The 18,235-nt window shown below is 38.5% G+C and overlaps 2 protein-coding genes across 2 annotated transcripts in view; one reads left to right on the forward strand and one right to left on the reverse strand.

Moving 5' to 3' along the window:
- The window catches only part of LOC121727352 (protein PAT1 homolog 1), a 29,810-nt gene extending 13,246 nt beyond the window's left edge, over window positions 1–16,564 (reverse strand). The window contains exons 1-10 of the mRNA XM_042115133.1: window positions 16,443–16,564; window positions 15,477–15,558; window positions 14,882–14,980; window positions 14,449–14,552; window positions 14,188–14,286; window positions 13,279–14,028; window positions 12,826–13,202; window positions 10,762–10,909; window positions 10,398–10,488; window positions 525–646 (exon numbers count right to left, since the gene is read on the reverse strand). Coding sequence (XP_041971067.1) covers window positions 525–646; window positions 10,398–10,488; window positions 10,762–10,909; window positions 12,826–13,202; window positions 13,279–14,028; window positions 14,188–14,286; window positions 14,449–14,552; window positions 14,882–14,980; window positions 15,477–15,558; window positions 16,443–16,481 — 1,911 coding nt within the window. The 5' untranslated portion in view covers window positions 16,482–16,564. The remainder of the gene's footprint in view (window positions 1–524; window positions 647–10,397; window positions 10,489–10,761; window positions 10,910–12,825; window positions 13,203–13,278; window positions 14,029–14,187; window positions 14,287–14,448; window positions 14,553–14,881; window positions 14,981–15,476; window positions 15,559–16,442) is intronic.
- LOC121727356 lies at window positions 2,732–4,286 on the forward strand. Its single transcript, XM_042115139.1, has one exon. It carries the CDS (start codon window positions 2,942–2,944, stop codon window positions 3,776–3,778), a length of 837 nt encoding a protein of 278 aa, XP_041971073.1. The 5' UTR covers window positions 2,732–2,941; the 3' UTR covers window positions 3,779–4,286.
- Window positions 16,565–18,235: the final 1,671 nt, after the last annotated feature.

Below are 18,235 nucleotides of genomic sequence, written 5' to 3' on the forward strand. Positions count from 1 at the left end.
GGCGGGGTTTTTTTTAAATTTCTTAATTTATTTATCAGAAAATAGAAGTTGGTAAGTGGGATAAGTTCTACGTAATAAAGTCTAAGTACTACCCTTTTGCTTTCTCTGTTCTAAAATATTTTTATTTCAATATCGTTCCAGCGTATAGGACCAACAGACAGACACACTTTCGCATGCATACAAGACATTTAATATCTTAAATGTCATTTAAAACTGTTACTTTAATATACTGAACTCACTCGTACTATCAGAGAAGTTGATTCTTCGGCAGATGGCGAACCTAAGTAATTTGGTCGCGTTATTAAGTCAAACCAATGCTACCGATTACAGGTAAGAATTGACATAAGCCGACCAATTAATGACATAGGTCTGTCAACTGCCTAGGAATCAATTTCCTCGATGGTACATACATTGCTATCGCGGTTTCGTCGCGAATCTATACAATCACCATATCATTTTTTATGCTTAAGAGCTGAGTCTCTGTCATCACTGGCGGTTTATTGAGAGAGTTAAAGTTGCATTACCTGCAGTTTCCCTAGCGAGTTTTCGAACTGCAGTGGCACGTACGCGCGCGGTGCCTCATCACTCGTGCTGTGCCGCAGGGAGCTGTGTCTCTCGCGAGGCTGCCGCTCGCCCTCGCCCCGCCCTGCAAATACAAGTTATACATTCAACTGACGAATCGATATGACCAGCAAGCTTAGAATGGTCACAGTAGAAATGCGATTTGTAAGAATAATCAGGTCTAAAGACAAATTAAAATGGTAATATTATGTTGGTGATCTATGAGTACCAAAATTAATTTCGCTCGGTATGTATTTGAAATCTTTAAGTATCGCACATCGCGGTTGCCAGGTCGGTGAACCGAAAAGCCAGACAAAGCAGCCAGCTTGGCCGGACATTTGTACAAAAAAGTCCCGCTTTGAATACTTAGAATCTGAACTCAATGTAGGAATATGTTTGTAATTTTCTGTTTTATTAAAACAATTTAACATTTTATTAGATGTAAAACCTTTTAAAATTAGTAGATTTTCATATAAAATTATTGATTCAAAGCTCTACAAAGCCGGACTCCTCTTAATTTTGGCCGGATACGCAATCTAAAAGCATGTGTCCGACTTTATCCAGACGCCTGGCAACCCTAATCGCATACATTCAAATTACTATAAGTAGTATAATATAGATTGATCTGATAACGAGCAACCAACCAAAAGTGTTCAAGGACATCACTGTTATTAACCAGCTTAATTTTTATACCAACCACAGAATGGTAAGGGCGACTCTCTATGCAAATGAACCAAAAAAATCAAGATGCCACTACTACCACCTTACTCACAACAACAGACCCCAGGAGCAAACCCAAAAATCCCCGAACCAAACACAAGAGACTTATGACAAAGAAATACAAACCATGTATGACCGTGTTAAAGAAAATTAAACCAGAAAAGACTTACTAAATCAGGAAACTAAACTAACTAACTAACTCATTCAAAAGAGAAAAGAGCTTTTCAATAATAAAAAAGACAAAACGGTTTTAAAAGAGATAACACAGTTAAGCAAAGACATAAGCAGGAATATAAGAAAAAATATTATGATACCATTAACTTTCACATGGCTAGGATAGGAGGAGTAAAGAAAGCGCTCAAGGAACTTAATGAATCAAAATGCTGGATACCTACAGTTAAAAACAGCAACAAAACTCTTGAAACGAAAAGAAAATCAATCCTAGATACAGCGACAAGCTTCTATAGAGATTTATACTCAAGTAAAAGCACCCCAGAGCTGATAATATCCGCAAACACACAAGATGAGGAAGAAACGCCTTTAATCACTGTAAGAGAAGTCGAACATGCTATTAGAACACAAAAGAACGACAAAGCCCCTGGACCAGACAACATAAGCAACAAAATAATAAAAACGACCATGCCCAACAACATTTCACAATTAACAAATCTATTTAACATAATCCTAAAAACAGAATACATACCTACACAATGGACAATAAGCAACATAATATTAATACATAAAAAAGAAGATAAAGACGACATGAATAATTATCGACCAATAAGCCTTACGTCGAACGTGTACAAAATCTTTGCGAAAATTATACTCAAACGTATTACTAAGGAGCTCGACGATCAGCAGCCTATCGAACAGGCAGGATTCAGATCAGGATTTTCTACTGTTGACCACATGCAGTCACTTAAACAAACTATCGAAAAGTGCCAAGAATTTGGGTATCCACTATACCTCGTCTTTATCGATTATAATAAGGCTTTTGATTGCCTCGAACATCTACATCTATGGAAAGCACTCAGGAACCAGCGAGTGCCAGAAAAATATGTAAGACTCATACAAAATGTCTACCAAAATAGCACTGCTCAGGTGAAACTGGAAACCACTGGAGATCCGTTTCCGGTCCGTAAGGGCGTTAGACAAGGCGACCCGTTGTCACCAAAACTCTTCATATCGGTACTGGAGGAGGTTTTCAGAGAAATGGATTGGGAGAAGTTTGGCCTCAACATAGATGGCATAAGATTAAACCACCTTCCTTTTGCAGATGACATAGCGCTCATATCAGACAACGCAAACGATCTGCAAACTATGATTGAAGACCTTGCCAGCAAAAGCAGAGCAGTGGGACTGACAATGAACCAAACCAAGACTAAATTGATGATGAACTACATTGAAATACCTATCTCGGTGGAGGGCAATACAATAGACTGTAGGTGTACAATCTGTACACACTACATATATTATGTATAATGCATATTATGTTACGCTTGCATTCCTTGGACAGTCGAAGCTCGCGCTCCTATCCGATTGTATGTGTTAAATGTGTCAATAAAGTACTTTACGGATTTCGGTGTTATTATTGGTGAGTCCCCTAAAGTGGTGACCCCGAACTGTTTAGTGAATGCGCGATAGTGAATAGTTTTACAAGATGACGGAATCGACGGAACAAAGTAGGCCCACGACTTCGGAGTTAGCTGCTATTACGTTGACTACTAAGATCCCAGATTTCTGGACCGATCACCCGAAGATATGGTTCATACGCACGGAGGCTATGCTCGCTCCTCAGAAACTCTCTGATGAAACTAAATACGACATCGTGGTATCGAAACTCAGTAGAGAAGTTATACAGCAAGTTACGGATATCCTTATCGATCCTCCGGCTGTAAAAAAATTTGACACACTCAAAGCGCGTCTCCTGCAAATTTATGAGGAATCTGAAAATCGACAGCTGCAGAAACTCATAAGTGAGATGGAGCTCGGCGATCAAAAGCCCTCACAGTTGTTACGGCGCATGAGGGAATTAGCCAAGGATAAAATACCGAACGAGACCCTCAGGCTACTTTGGCAAGGCCATCTTCCGGGTTCTACGAGAGCGGTTTTAGCCGTGACTGAAACTAAAGATTTGGATGCGTTAGCCAGAATTGCAGACAACGTGCTGGAGTCTTCACGCAGTATGCACCAGATTAACGAGGTGGTCCACTCGCCCTCGCCTTCGACGTCCCGGGATGCGGATTTAATTATGGCTGAAATAGCTAAATTAAGCATGAAGGTCGCCGACCTCGATAGACGTACACAGGAGCGATATTCGCGACCTTGGAATAGAAACTTCAGGCCAAATAATAATCGCAGTCGAAGCAGAAATCGTTCAGCTCCACGACGGACACCCGAGGATCCGGATTGGCTCTGCAGGTATCACAATCGTTTCGGCAGCAGAGCGAGGACTTGTGAGGAGCCTTGCGCATGGAGAAGGCAGCAGGAAAACTAGAACAGACGCAGTCGGAGGCGGGACTCTGCGTCATATCACCCGGACACCGCCTTAGAGTCACGGACAGCAACAGCGGGTTGAGTTTTTTAGTCGACACCGGGGCGAATATCTCGGTCCTTCCAGTGAATAAGAAATACAGCAACCGTGAGTGTAGTGATTATAAACTGTTTGCCGCCAACGGTTCGCAGATTAAAACGTATGGACAAAAAACTCTTATTCTGAATCTTAAATTACGTAGACCTTATCGATGGGATTTCGTGATCGCGGATGTAAAGCAACCCATTCTGGGAGCTGATTTTTTGGGTTATCATAAGCTCGTAGTGGATGTCGGAGCACGAAAACTCATCGATCAGGTAACCGATTTAAATATTGTCGCCCCCCTTACTTTAATGCATGAACCCTCTGTGTCTTCTATTAATCTCGATCATCCTTATCGAGAATTACTGTCTAAGTATCCTAATATTACTAAGCCGATGTCATTCACGGAAACCTCGCCGAGTACTGTCCAACATCACATAGAAACCTCGGGCCCGCCAGTTTATGCTCGAGCCCGACCATTGCCGCCGGCACGTTACAAGCGAGTTAAAGAGGAGTTTATTAAAATGCAGGAATTGGGAATCTGTCGGCCTTCCAGGAGCAGTTGGGCGTCTCCTCTTCATGTTGTCGAAAAAAAAAACGGCGATATTAGGCCATGCGGCGACTATCGCCGACTTAACGCAATCACGAAGCCCGACAGATACCCAATTCCGCGACTGCAAGATTTTACCTATATGTTGAATGGAAAGAAAATATTTTCAAAAATTGATATAAACCGAGCCTACCATTTTTTACAGACGGCACCAGAAGACATCGAAAAGACGGCCATAATAACGCCGTTCGGCCTTTTCGAGTTTCCGCGAATGACATTCGGATTACGTAACGCGGCACAAAGTTTCCAACGTTTTATGGATTCCATATTTAGAGGATTAAATTTTGTTTTCAATTATGTTGACGATGCACTAATCGCCTCCGACGACCCACAACAACATCGTGAGCATTTGGAAATAGTTTTTCAAAGATTGAATCAGTACGGCATCACTATTAATTTATCAAAGTGTTTATTCGGAAAGAGTTCCTTAGAATATCTAGGTTATCATGTGTCGTCGGAGGGAATCAGGCCGTCAGAAGAGAAGGTCAAGGCCATAGTAGAGTACCCTAAGCCGGAGACGATCGATGATTTACGTCGATTTACAGGTATGGTAAATTTTTATCGTGCTCATTTACCAAACGCAGCGTCATACCAGGCCGTACTCAATAAATATTTATGCGGCGCAAAGAAGAAGGATAGGAGTAAAATAGAATGGTCGGACGAGGCTAGTCGGGCGTACGAGCAGTGTAAGTTAGGTCTCAAACGGGCCGCTACGTTGTCGCACCCCCGCACCGACACGACATTGTCGCTCATGTGCGATGCGTCCGACAAATGCATAGGTGCAGTTTTGCAACAAGAAGTTAACGGGATTTGGGAACCGTTAGGATATTATTCAAAAAAATTAAATAACGCCCAGCAGAAATATTCGGCCTACGATCGGGAGTTGCTGGCCATTTACATGGCCATTAAATATTTTCGTAAATTTTTTGAGGGCCGTCCGCTAACGGTTTATACGGACCACAAACCGCTGACCTATGCATTTGTCAAGTTAGGCAGAGACTCAGATGAATCACCGCGAAGAGTTCGGCACCTGTTATACGTAAGCGAATTCACGACGGACATTCGCCACATTAGCGGTAATAATAATATAGTGGCCGACAGTTTTTCCCGAGTAGAAACGATATACTGCCCGACCTCTATCGATTACGATGAAATAGCTAGGTTGCAGGGCACGGATGAATATATTAAAAATGTTTTAGATGTCCGCAAAAACGATAGTGGTTCACGTATCGTATTAAGACAATATAAAGTTCCAACGAGCGACAAACTAATATATTGCGAGGTTTCTAATGATCGTGTGAGGCCTTATATACCGGTAGAGTTTAGGCGAGCCGTTTTTGATAGTGTCCACAATTTAAGCCACCCGGGCATACGCACTACTAGGAAGTTGATTACGCAAAAATATTTTTGGCCCAAAATGAATACTGATATAAATTCATGGGCCAAAACTTGTATTAAGTGTCAAAGGGCTAAGATTAATCGCCACACGATTTCAAATTTAGAATCTTTCCCCGAGGCTGGGAGATTCCAACATATCCATGTGGACCTCATCGGTCCGCTCCCAACCTCGGAAGATGGTTTTAGATATTGCTTGACGATGATATGTCGCACGTCACATTGGATGGAGGCCGTGCCTCTCAGAACCATGGACGCGGAGTCCGTCGCGGAAGCCGTCTATACGCAATGGATATGTCGTTACGGTTGCCCCTCGAGACTCACAAGTGATCAGGGGCGCCAATTTGAAAGCTCAATGTTTCAGCACCTCATGCAGATATTCGGCATTAAAAGGATTCACACGACCGCCTACCATCCGCAGGCGAATGGAGCCGTGGAGCGTTTTCATCGGTCCCTGAAAGCCGCCCTTATGGCACGGTTAGACAGCGACTCGTGGGTTCGAGAACTACCGACGGTTTTGTTAGGGCTGCGGGCGGCGTGTCGCAGCGACAGCGGTATTTCGGCTGCGGAATTGACGTTCGGTCGGACCTTGCGATTGCCAGGGGATTTTTACGACATTACGCGCGCAGGCTCGTCAGAGCCGCATAGACTCGTAGAAGACATTAGAAATAATATACGGTCATTGACTCCAGTCTCGGTTTCGCATGGTAACTCTCGCGCCTGTTTTGTACATCCCGATTTAGATAAGGTGCAGTATGTGTTCGTCAGGGATGACACCGTCCGTAAACCTCTTAAACCTCCTTATGACGGTCCATACGAGGTTTTAAAGAGGTATCCGAAGGTTTTTGTCGTTCAGTTGCCCGATAGGCAGGCTACTATATCTATTGACAGACTTAAACCTGCATACGTGTTAAGAAATGATATGGACACTAGCCCGAACGTAGAAGATAGAATCATAGAATCTAAAAATTTAAGTTGCGAACCCGCTACTACGATTAAGCCAATTCTCAAAAAAGATTCGGAATGTAAAATTACAAAATCGAACTACGAAAATTCACGCGTAAGCCGTTTCGGTCGCTTATTAAAACGTCCAGTAAGATTTCTATAAGCTAGTGAACCGGGTTAAGCTATAATTAAAATAATATATCGCGAGTCAGAAGTAAAACATAAAAAAATATAAACATATATCGCGTAGCATGTAATGTGATGATACCTTTACTATTATTTTAAAAACTTTGTGCCGAGTTGCTTTTTGTCATTGAGTAATAACTAAAAATTACACAATAAAATTATAGTCTTATACTTAATCGTATTGGTCATTTAAAATGTAAAATTTTATCATTTCTAGAAACATTTTCATAGAGTATAGTTGTCTTATATTTTCTTTTTGGGGGACTATCATTTAAATTTCTCAAAATGGGAAAGACGTACAGCAAACAGGAAGAGATCGTTATCGCCCAAAATGGGGCTAATAGTGCTAGCCACAGTTCGTTGGAGCAGAAGTTGGAATTTTACGGCGTAGCTATAGCGAGTCTTATTTTTATATTGTTAATCATCGCGGCATGTTTCGCGTTTAAAAAGTGTCATAAGAGCACAAAGAAATGGGCCAGGAAGGAGTTTGTGTCTGCAATGGCTATGAACTGTGTCGATAAACCGAACCAGCAGCCGACAATAAATTACGCGTGATGTTGTGTTGTTCGAGAGTATTCGGAATAGTGGAGCAGCGAGCTCATGATTATTGTTAACGTTTGTTCATAGTGTAAGTAGCAAAAGTTTCCAGGCAGCTCAAGTTGCAAAATATATTGTGTTTCAGTCTACGAAGTGCAGCATTCATTTGATTGCATGTTTGTAACAAATGTAATACGATATTAATGTTGCTGTTAACACGTCATAATGTCACCTTACTTATCAAGTGTACAGTTTACAGAATAAGTTTATTTCATGATTATTTTTTTTTTTTTTTTTTTGTGTTATATTATTTATATTATTATTATTTTTTTGTATAAGGGGAGGAATATTGTAGGTGTACAATCTGTACACACTACATATATTATGTATAATGCATATTATGTTACGCTTGCATTCCTTGGACAGTCGAAGCTCGCGCTCCTATCCGATTGTATGTGTTAAATGTGTCAATAAAGTACTTTACGGATTTCGGTGTTATTATTGGTGAGTCCCCTAAAAGACTATGTCATTGTATTGCCCTCCACCGTAAATAAATATATGAAAGATAAAAACGCTATAGACAAAAACGCTATAAGCTGCCCCAGGTAAATACCTGGGGCAGCTTATAGCGTTCCAACACCAAATGGAACTTGAAATTGATAGAAGGATTGCAAACTCGTGGAAACATTACTGGTCTCTTAAGGACATAATGAAAAATAAAGACTTCTTTGTGGCAATCAAAAGAAAAATATTCAACAGTTGCATTCTGCCGATTCTAACTTATGGAAGTCAAACCTGGGCAACAACTTCGAAAAACATCCAAAAGCTCAAATCCTGTCAAAGAAGCATGGAAAGAAGTATATTAGGCTTTCCAAAAAGAGACAAGAGAAGAGCAGCTGACCTTAGGAAACTTACTAAGTTAGAGGAAAAGGTTGTTCAAAAATAAAAAAAAATAAAATGACAAAGGACAAAAAAGTGGTCGAAAATAACAACAGAATGGTTTCCAAGATACAATACAAAAAGAAAAAGAGGACGACCACTTAAAAGATGGTCAGATGAAATCAGGGCTTCTGCTGGCCCTTTGTGGCTTCGCCTGGCTCGTGACAGATGCGAATGGAAAAGGCTGGAGGAGGCCTTTGTTTCAGAAGGACACGCCAATAAGGAGGCTGACGTGCAGGTTCCCATTTCTAAATAATGTTTTTAATGAATAGGGAATATGCAAAAAAAATAATTCCATCTCAAATATATTTTTCTGTAATCTTTATCATCCTCACATTATAATCAAAAGGTATTTTTTTTAATTTGTTATCATTTAAACCCATAAAATGTTGTTTAAAAAATTTAAATTAATGGAGGGAAATTCAAACTTACTAAACGCGCCACCATTGGTCGAAACGAAATGTGACGTCAGATGTTACATATCGGCGTCGATATTCATACTGCGGTTGTAGTATTTGTTAGAAAAATAGTTTAAAACTGGTGATTTCTAGTGAATCTATATTTATAGTGAATCTATATGAGTATATTAGGTTTTATAAATGAGTATTTATCAAAGCACAATCGGACTATCTACCGAAAATAAATGCATTTATGATGTTAGAATATTTTGCATCAAATCTTGATTTTACGATTTTTTATTTAATTAGACTAGCTGACCCGGCAAATATTGTTTTGCCATATAAATAGTATAAATTTAAAAAGTGAATAAGAATCTATTCTCAGACCTAACAAATGTATAAGTAAGTTTACAAAATTTCAACAAAATCGGCTTAGCCGTTTTGGAGGAGTTCGCGCACAAACAGTAACACGAGAATTTTTATATTTTTATATATTAGATATTCCAATTATTATGAACAATTTACGTTGAGTACCTACATAAGTAGCTACTTGTTTGTTTCAGATCTTCTATTGCAAAATTAATTTACTTTTGACTAAATCGCATGATGATGTATAACAGTAAAATAAGTATGCTATATACATTATACACAGCATACTTACGTTGAAATGATCATCACAATAGTAATAAACACGATAATGGAGATAGAGAATTTATACGTGGGAGAGCCAGGCTTCGGCACGAATGGGCCGGCTCGACCGGAGAAATACCACGTTCTCACAGAAAACCGGCGGGAAACAGCGCTAGCGCTGTGTTTCGCCGAGTGAGTGAGTTTACCGGAGGCCCAATCCCCTACCCTGTTCCCTTCCCTACCCTCCCCTATTATTCCCTTCCCTTCCCTACCCTCCCCTATTACCCTATTCCCTCTTAAAAGGCCGGCAACGCACCTGCAGTTCTTCTGATGCTGCGAGTGTCCATGGGCGACGGAAGTTGCTTTCCATCAGGTGACCCGTTTGCTCGTTTGCCCCCTTTTTCATAAAAAAAAAAAACATTATCGCTTTTCATCATCTTACACCATGGTTCTCGTATTTTTACATCGTTTGGAATACAAAAAATACTTTGTCAAGTGTGTTTCTAGTAATGCTTTTGCACTTCAGTATCACACAATACTTGTAAGAAGGTTTTTTAGCCTCTTCCATGATCTCAATAGCAAATAAACCCGAAAATAAGTACAAAGTAACTGAATCACTAAAGGAAACAAACCTGGGACATAACATCTGACGTCATCAACATGGCGCGCTAAATGCCGGCGTTTGAACGGTACAAATTTAATCAATGTTTTAAATTTCAATTTAAAGAATAATTTGAATATTTTGAAGCCTATTTATGTTTTATTCTCATTTATAATTATATAAGACTAATTAAAGTCATTAAAAAAAATCATGCATATTCCCTATTGTTTAGTAAATATTTGTAAGTTTTGGTAATAAAAGGCTTTGAAATTGAAATTGAAAGTATAATATAGAACTTACCGCCGCTATAGAATGGATGGTTCTGTTGGTTGGCTTTGTGTGCTTCTTTCACTCCTTCTTTTGCCTTGTTTGCTTGTCTCTCTAAGAATACCTTAAAACGAAACATACATTTAGAACGTTTTGATGTTACATAAAGAAATATAAAAGCTAAATTTTGGGATGAAAGTAGACATGTTACTTATATTTCCAAAGTTTTATACTAAAAGAATGAGATGATAATCTATGACAAATCCAAATTTTAATACAAGTTTACTTTTTATTTCATTTCATTTTAGCATGTTCGATTATACTCTGATAAAAGGACAGATACATTTTTGAAGACATTATCCTTCTTTTCCCCTTATCATTGTTGGATAAAATTTACCGTGTAATAGAAGTCGTGTATGTATGGAGTGCCGGTGTTGAGCTGCAACATCTGTATGTTGATGAGCCACTGCTTCTCGCGCTGAGTCATAAGCCCCGCGTACTCGTCCGTGTCGCTGCTCACACTGCTGTCATCGCTCGCGGAGTGCCTGGAATGGCAGTTATTCGAAATTAATCTTTATTCATTACACAAAAAGACATATTTCATTGACTGCATAGCGCGGCACCGCTTCATAACAAAAGGGCAGAATTTTGGCCACTAAAAATGATTTTATTTACAATACAAAAAGTTATGTATTTAATCGGCAGAACGCAAATTTTAAGATGCATCGGGCTCTGTAATGCGACGCGCGGCGCGACGTCAACACCGAGCCGAGACATAGCGCTCAATTTTTTTAACAAATCAAATGAAACTAACGGTCGTATGAATAAAAACTTAGCGAAGGTTTACAACAGCTTTATAAGCCTGTTGTAAAATTTAATATGAATAAAGGTTCTCTAACAGTGCTCTAACACCTTTTTAAGGTGACAGCTGTCAAAAAATAGCGCGCCTATTTTAAACCTATTTTAAGAACATTTTAAGCATAATCGATATGAATAAACGTTTGCTAACAGTTGTTTAGGCGCGAAACGTCAAATAGGAGTTCGCAAACTTTAGTGAAGCCTCGGACCTACTTTAAGACCATTTTAAGAGACTGAAAATGGACGCAATATCGAGTAATATCGCGATTTCTGACATTATTGCAATTTCAAGAATCAGTAAGGGTCTCTACAGACGGACCGCATTTCAACTGCAATCCAACCGCAAATTGCAGTTTAAATCCAGTTGACACGATTACGGGTCTACACAGACGGATCGCGTTTCAACTGCAATCCAACCGCAAATTGCAGTTCAAGTGCAGTTTGAATGCAGTTGACACGATTGCAATTCGACTGCAATAGAACTGCAAACCATACAGTTTACACGACTGCACGCCAACTGCAACTGAACTGCAATCCGACTGCGCGTTTAGTTTGCAGTTCTATTGCAGTCGTATTGCAGTCGTGTCAACTGCATTCAAACTGCACTTGAACTGCAATTTGCGGTTGGATTGCAGTTGAAATGCGGTCCATCTGTGTAGACCTTACAATAGAACTGCAAACCAAACGCGCAGTCGGATTGCAGTTCAGTTGCAGACTTGCAGTTGGCGTGCAGTCGTGTGAACTGCATACTGACTGCATCTAAACTGCACCATCCTACCCGCCCGCACGGTCCGCTCTCCAGCAGTGCAGTTTGGATGCAGTCGGTATGCAGTTCACACGACTGCACGCCAACTGCAAATGAACTGCAATCCAACTGCGCGTTTGGTTTGCAGTTCTATTGCAGTCGTGTCAACTGCATTCAAACTGCACTTGAACTGCAATTTGCGGTTGGATTGCAGTTGAAATGCGGTCCGTCTGTATAGACCCTTAGATACATTGTGTCAAATGCACTAATTGTAGGCCTCAAAAGTAAAACAGAATAAAATAGTATTTTTAGTTATCTTCTCCTTCTTTTCATTATTCTTCTTCTTCTTTTATTATGGCGGCCTTAGTGAGTTGCCAATGTCAAAGTCTACTTTGCTCTATGATTTATAAAATCCATAAAGTACATTTATTTTTTCTTTACTCTTTATTTTTGACACATTGAATACAATTTTTAATCTGTGGAATACAATAAATTGACACACTGCCAACATTACCAAAAAAAAATTCTTATAAAACGTCATCTAAAGGTATTTTACTTAGCGAAGGCTTAGCAAGCGTTTATTCATATGGAGTGTGATAAGACGGTTTTTAACTTTAGTGAACATTTTAGTTAGAAAGCTGTTAAAACGTTCACTAAGATTTTTTTATTCATACCACCGTTAAACTATAGGCTATTCACAACTTTTTTGACAGATTCTCCATAAGTACTTCATCTGTCAAGTTAAGTGGTGGAGAGCCTATTCGACACTTACCAGGAAGTGGTGAAACAGGCCCTTAGTCTCAATGCAATCTTTCAATTAGTTTTTATTTATAAAGATAAATAGTATTAGATACTTACTGATTAGTATTGCTGAATTGTCCATTCTGTTGTCTCTGATTGTTGAACATTTGGAAGTTGTTGAATTGATTGTTGAACATATTATTTCTGTTGTTCAACATGGGATGGTGGCTCGCATTGTGGTAGCTATTGTTGTATTGGTGCAACATGGGATGAGTGTTCTGTATCATTTGAACCAAATTCTGTGATGTTAGATTCTTCGAATTGTTATAAACCCGACTCTTCTGAAGTTTGGGATCCGGTCTGTTCGCTGGTTTCTGGTTTTTGTTCTGCGGTGACAGCAATGGCTGCGTCTTCATGAGACCCTGGTTGACTTGCTGCGGGTTCTTCATGACTTGGTTCATAGACTTCGGGTTAACGTCGTTTTTTGATGGCGCCTGAAAGATATTAAATTAATAATTAAGGTAAAAAAAACATTATCGCAATAGTTTTGCTGTAGTTAAAGTTACTTACACGAAAGTTTGGATTAAATTGATTCATGTTTGGGTTAAAATTTTGTCTCGGTGGTCCGCCGAGGCCGGGCGGCGGCGCTAACATTCTAGGCTGACCCATCATCTGCTGGAATTGGTTCATGCCTGGCCCGAATTGAGACCCATTAGGAACCATTTGATTTTGGCCCATTTGATTAATATTCTGACCCATATGGTTCATATTTTGGCCCATTTGGTTTTGGTTCATTTGGTTGATGTTCTGACCCATTTGATTAACATTTTGACCCATCTGGTTCATGTTTTGCCCCATTTGATTTTGATTCATTTGGTTAAAGTTCTGTCCCATCTGGTTCATGTTTTGATTTTGACCCGATTGTGATATGTTTTGGCCCATTTGATTTTGAAGAAACTGGTTCTGACCCACTTGATTCATATTGGGTGGCATTTGATTCATTGACTGTCCCATTTGGTTGTTGTGAAAGGGCATTTGGTTCGATTTTTGCATGAACTGGTTAATATTTTGACCCATTTGGTTTTGGCCCAAATGGTTCATGTTTTGTCCCATCTGATTCTGTCCCATTTGGTTTGGCATCATCTGGTTGTGCTGGCCCATCTGGTTCATTTGGGAGTTTTGGTTCATCATGGTGTTCATGGGTTGGTTCATGTGGTTCATGTTCTGGTGATTCATTGCCATTGATTGTTGAGGAGCAAATGGCAGTGGCACCGGAGCTTGGAGCCCCGGTGGTCTTTGTAGGATAACAGGAAACCTTGGCTGTAAAGTGATAACTTTATTAGTTTTTACTTTTTATATATTAGTATATCTCATTTCAAGAGATGGCATTGTATGAAATTGCAAAATTGAAGTTGAAGCTTATACTGAATGAAATAAGCTTTTCTAGAAAAGTAGCAGATAGAAAGAAAAAAAACTTACTTGAAAATAGTTCTGTGTCAAGTTTTGTGGCATCTGGTTTTGTCTGAGTTGCCGCTCCAACTCCTCTACAGTGCACACATTCTTAAGTGGTGGTAACGGCTGTGAAAGTAATTATAATATGTTATATTTTACAAAAATTATACAAGCCTAGACATAGTAGACTCATTAGACACTACAAATGGGGGACAGTATGATGAGATGAAATAGCTAAAATTCACAGCAGCTTTAACTAAGAAAGTTTAAAAAATGAGCTCAACTAACCGTGGGTGCGCTTGACACGGGATCATGCCTCCACACATTGGAACCCAGGGCTCTGGACTGGGGTGGTTCCAGGTCATCAAGCACCAATTGTGACAGAGAGGCCTCTGCAATTTAACAACGTATTAAAATTATGGTTTAAATAAAAAAATATAAAAGACTACTAATCTATATCTATATATATAAAAATGGATTTTCAATTGTGTTAGTAACGCTAAAACTCGAAAACGGCTGAACGGATTGGGCTAATTTTAGTCTTAAAATATTTGTAGAAGTCCATGGAAGGTTTTAAGGTGACACAAAGTTCCACGGGACAGCAAGTAATTAATAGAAGAACTACAATAGTAGTTCTTTTGCATAAAGATGAGGTTGCTAAGAACATTTTCAATCACATCTCTTTGAAACCAATGTTATGATTCAAAGAAACAAAACCAACCAAGTCGAGAGTCCGCTTCGTCCATGGCAGCAGTTCTGCGGCTGCTCTCGAGCTGCTCCGCCAAGTGCTCATGTTCCACCTCCCAGTCAAACCCCTCGCCTTAAATAGTAAAAATTTTACTCATAGTTTTAAAGATTAGATTTACCATCAAGGAAATGGATTCCTAGGTAGTTGACAGACCTACGCCACTTGGTCGGCTTATGTCAATTCAACCTTAGCTGTGATCGGTCGGATGGGTTTGACTTAAAGCAACCAAATTACTTAGGTTAGGAATCAACTTCTGTGATAATGCATAAATATACTGCCATAATCATGACACTTTATTCTTGGTCAAAGTAAACAAATTACTTGACTATGTTTCAGATAATTGATATCTAAATGTAAACAAAACATAGCTATAATGCTGGTAGCATTATAGCTATGTTTTGTATACATTTCAATATAACATATACATATCCATAGCACAGTAAAGAAATAGAATGTTGACAATCATATTTTAATCAAGTTACAATATATTTGGTTAACATAATTGTAAATTAATTAAGATGATAACTCAAATATTTGTTAAAAAGCCAAAACATAGCTATTGACTCACCATCTTGTCCGAATGTCTCATCGTTGAGTGCATCATATTCGTCCTCTGATGGTTCACCTCCTCCCTCGTCATCATTTAAGTTCTAAAAATACATTTGTTGCTTTAAATATTTAGAAAGTCAGGGCTATCTATTGCTTAACAGTATAGAAATATTATAGCTGTTATGATTTAAAACAAGGCAAAACTTTGTTTTTCTACTCATGACCATGTAATCCAAGCACAAAAAAATCTTTAGTCAAAGTAATTTTTTTTTTCTTAGAATCTAAATATTCTTCTTAGAAAGGGTAGGTAATAAGACCTGCACACAAGACTTGCACTTGTATCATGAAGTCTGCTATTTGATGAGTGGTACTATACAATACAGGCAATTTGTGACAAAATAAAAAACTTTAAGTAGTATTACATGGTATTACATTTTCATCATCACCAATACTTGATCATGCCATTTAGTCCAAGCTAATGATATAAATATGGTCAAAAAATTACAATAAGTAGCATCTGCCCCAGTACAGTGCTTTAAAATCATTTTTAAAATATTATTTAGAAAAATAATATAAAAAGATCCACAGCAGATACAAGTGCTAATTATCTAAATGAAAAAGGGGCATGGAGAGTAAGGTGCGTAAATACCTAGCTAATAAGAGAAATTATAATAACAGAGTAATAAAAGTTGTGCAATTCCAAAAACAAGTGTTCTGTAATATGGCCCTGCAATAACATCCAAACAATTTACATACTGGCAAAGCATAGTCATGACTCACCAATGCTTTAGTAAACATTGTTATACATATGCACAGTATATGTATGCCTTCACTTCGTAAAGACTGGAAACGTAACAAATAAAGTGACCAAACCACTAAAGTGTGCAATAGTTTTGGCACGCTGGCACTCTGGTAACTTATCAAATACACACGTTTCATATATCGTTTTGTTCCTCAAGATCTAAATAAATGCACAAAACCTTACCGATAACGAAGTATCGAACCCAAAGAAAGAATCGGCCATTGGATTTCTTCATAAATCACAGGCAAATATGACATGACTTGTCACGCTACTGTGGTGTGTTTCGAGAGCTCCTGGCGCCATGTCGGATTTTTCGATTGAATACTTTCACTAGTATTAATGGCACTATGGCACAACTCAACAATAATATAATTTTAATAAAGTAATATGACTCTAAATAATAAGCATATTTTTTACATTTTAGGAAACAAAATACGACTAACATAATTAAGGCTATTAGCCTTTCATGATTTTTTTCAAAATAAAGATTCAGAGTAATATAAAAAGAGTATCCAAACACTAGAGTTACCAGCTATGAAAGATCAAGCCAAGTCAAAATCATTTTAGTTTTTTATTTTCCACGTTTAACTAGGAGATATTTCATTTCAATTGTTTTATTTTATGTTAAAAATCTTAAATAAAGCTGACGAAACGTTTTTTTGCGCCAAATGGTCCTCAATTTCATATTTACTTATATGTATAGATCAATATTAATTATTATATTTCGATATATTGCAACACTCTGATGGACCGTCAGACGTCAAATGATTTTAAGGGTTCCGTACCCAAAGGGTAAAAACGGGACCCTATTACTAAGACTTCGTTGTCTATCTGTCTCCACTCTCCAGGCTGTAACTCAAGAACAGTAATAAGCGCTTATTCCACTTATCCTAGCTAGGAAGTCCTAGCTAGGATCCTAACACATTTAGTCAAGTGGAATAACATTTAGAAAGCGAGGATCCTAGCTGGGTTAGGATCCTAGCTTTCTAAATGTTATTCCACTTGACTAAATTTGTTAGGATCCTAGCTAGGACTTCCTAGCTAGGATAAGTGGAATAAGCGCTCAGCTAGACTCTAGAGATTTGAAATTTTCACAGATTATGTACTATCGGAGAAGTCAATTCCTATGCAGATCGGGGATCTAAGTAGTTTGGTTGCGTTACGTCAAACCCAGCCAACAGATCACAATTAACATTCAATTGACATAGTCGACCAAATAACGTTGCGCGTTGGTCTATCAACTGTATACTGAATTAATTTCCTCGATGGTACAGTCTGTCAAAAAAGTCATGAAATTAAAAAGTGGCAATATCGTAGTGTTATCCCTTTCAAATTAATCTAATAAAAAAGGGATGACACTACGATGTTGCCACTTTTTAATTTCATGACTTTTTTGACAGACTGTACCTAGGTATATCGCTTGCTATAACAACAAATACTAAAAACAAGATAAAATTATTTTTTAAGGGAGGCTCCCATACAACAAACGTGATTTTTTGTTCTATATTCTATAACAATAATGACAACAGGTATATTATTATAGGTACTTACTTGAATTTTTATCAAAGTCCTTAGTTACAGTCTGTCAAGAAAGTGAAGAAATTAAAAAGTGGCACATCGTAGTGTCATCCCTTTCAAATCAATTTAAGAAAAAAGGGATGACACTACAATGTTGCCACTTTTTAATATTTTCACTTTCTTGACAGACTGTACATGTGTACCTTAAAATTAAAACAAAATAAAAAAGGGGGGCTCCCATACAAAAAACACAATTTTTGGCCTAATATTGCTCTATGATGGTACGGAACCCTTCGTGCGCGAGTCTCGCCCTTGGCCGATTATTGAGTTTTGATTGTCAATCAGCTGTCGTCGCAAGTTACTTGTCAGTTCTTGTCAGGCGTCAGCTCAGCTGACGCCTGACAAGAACTGACAAGCTGACTCAGCTGTCAATTGTCATTGCTGTCAAGTGTCATTCA

Source organism: Aricia agestis, chromosome 5 (assembly GCF_905147365.1).
Source record: "Aricia agestis chromosome 5, ilAriAges1.1, whole genome shotgun sequence".
Classification (NCBI taxonomy): domain Eukaryota; kingdom Metazoa; phylum Arthropoda; class Insecta; order Lepidoptera; family Lycaenidae; genus Aricia; species Aricia agestis.

What these genes read in the sequence shown, in the direction of transcription:
- LOC121727356 (XM_042115139.1), top strand. Translation starts at nt 2,942, where the DNA reads ATGACGGAATCGACGGAACAAAGTAGGCCCACGACTTCGGAGTTAGCT.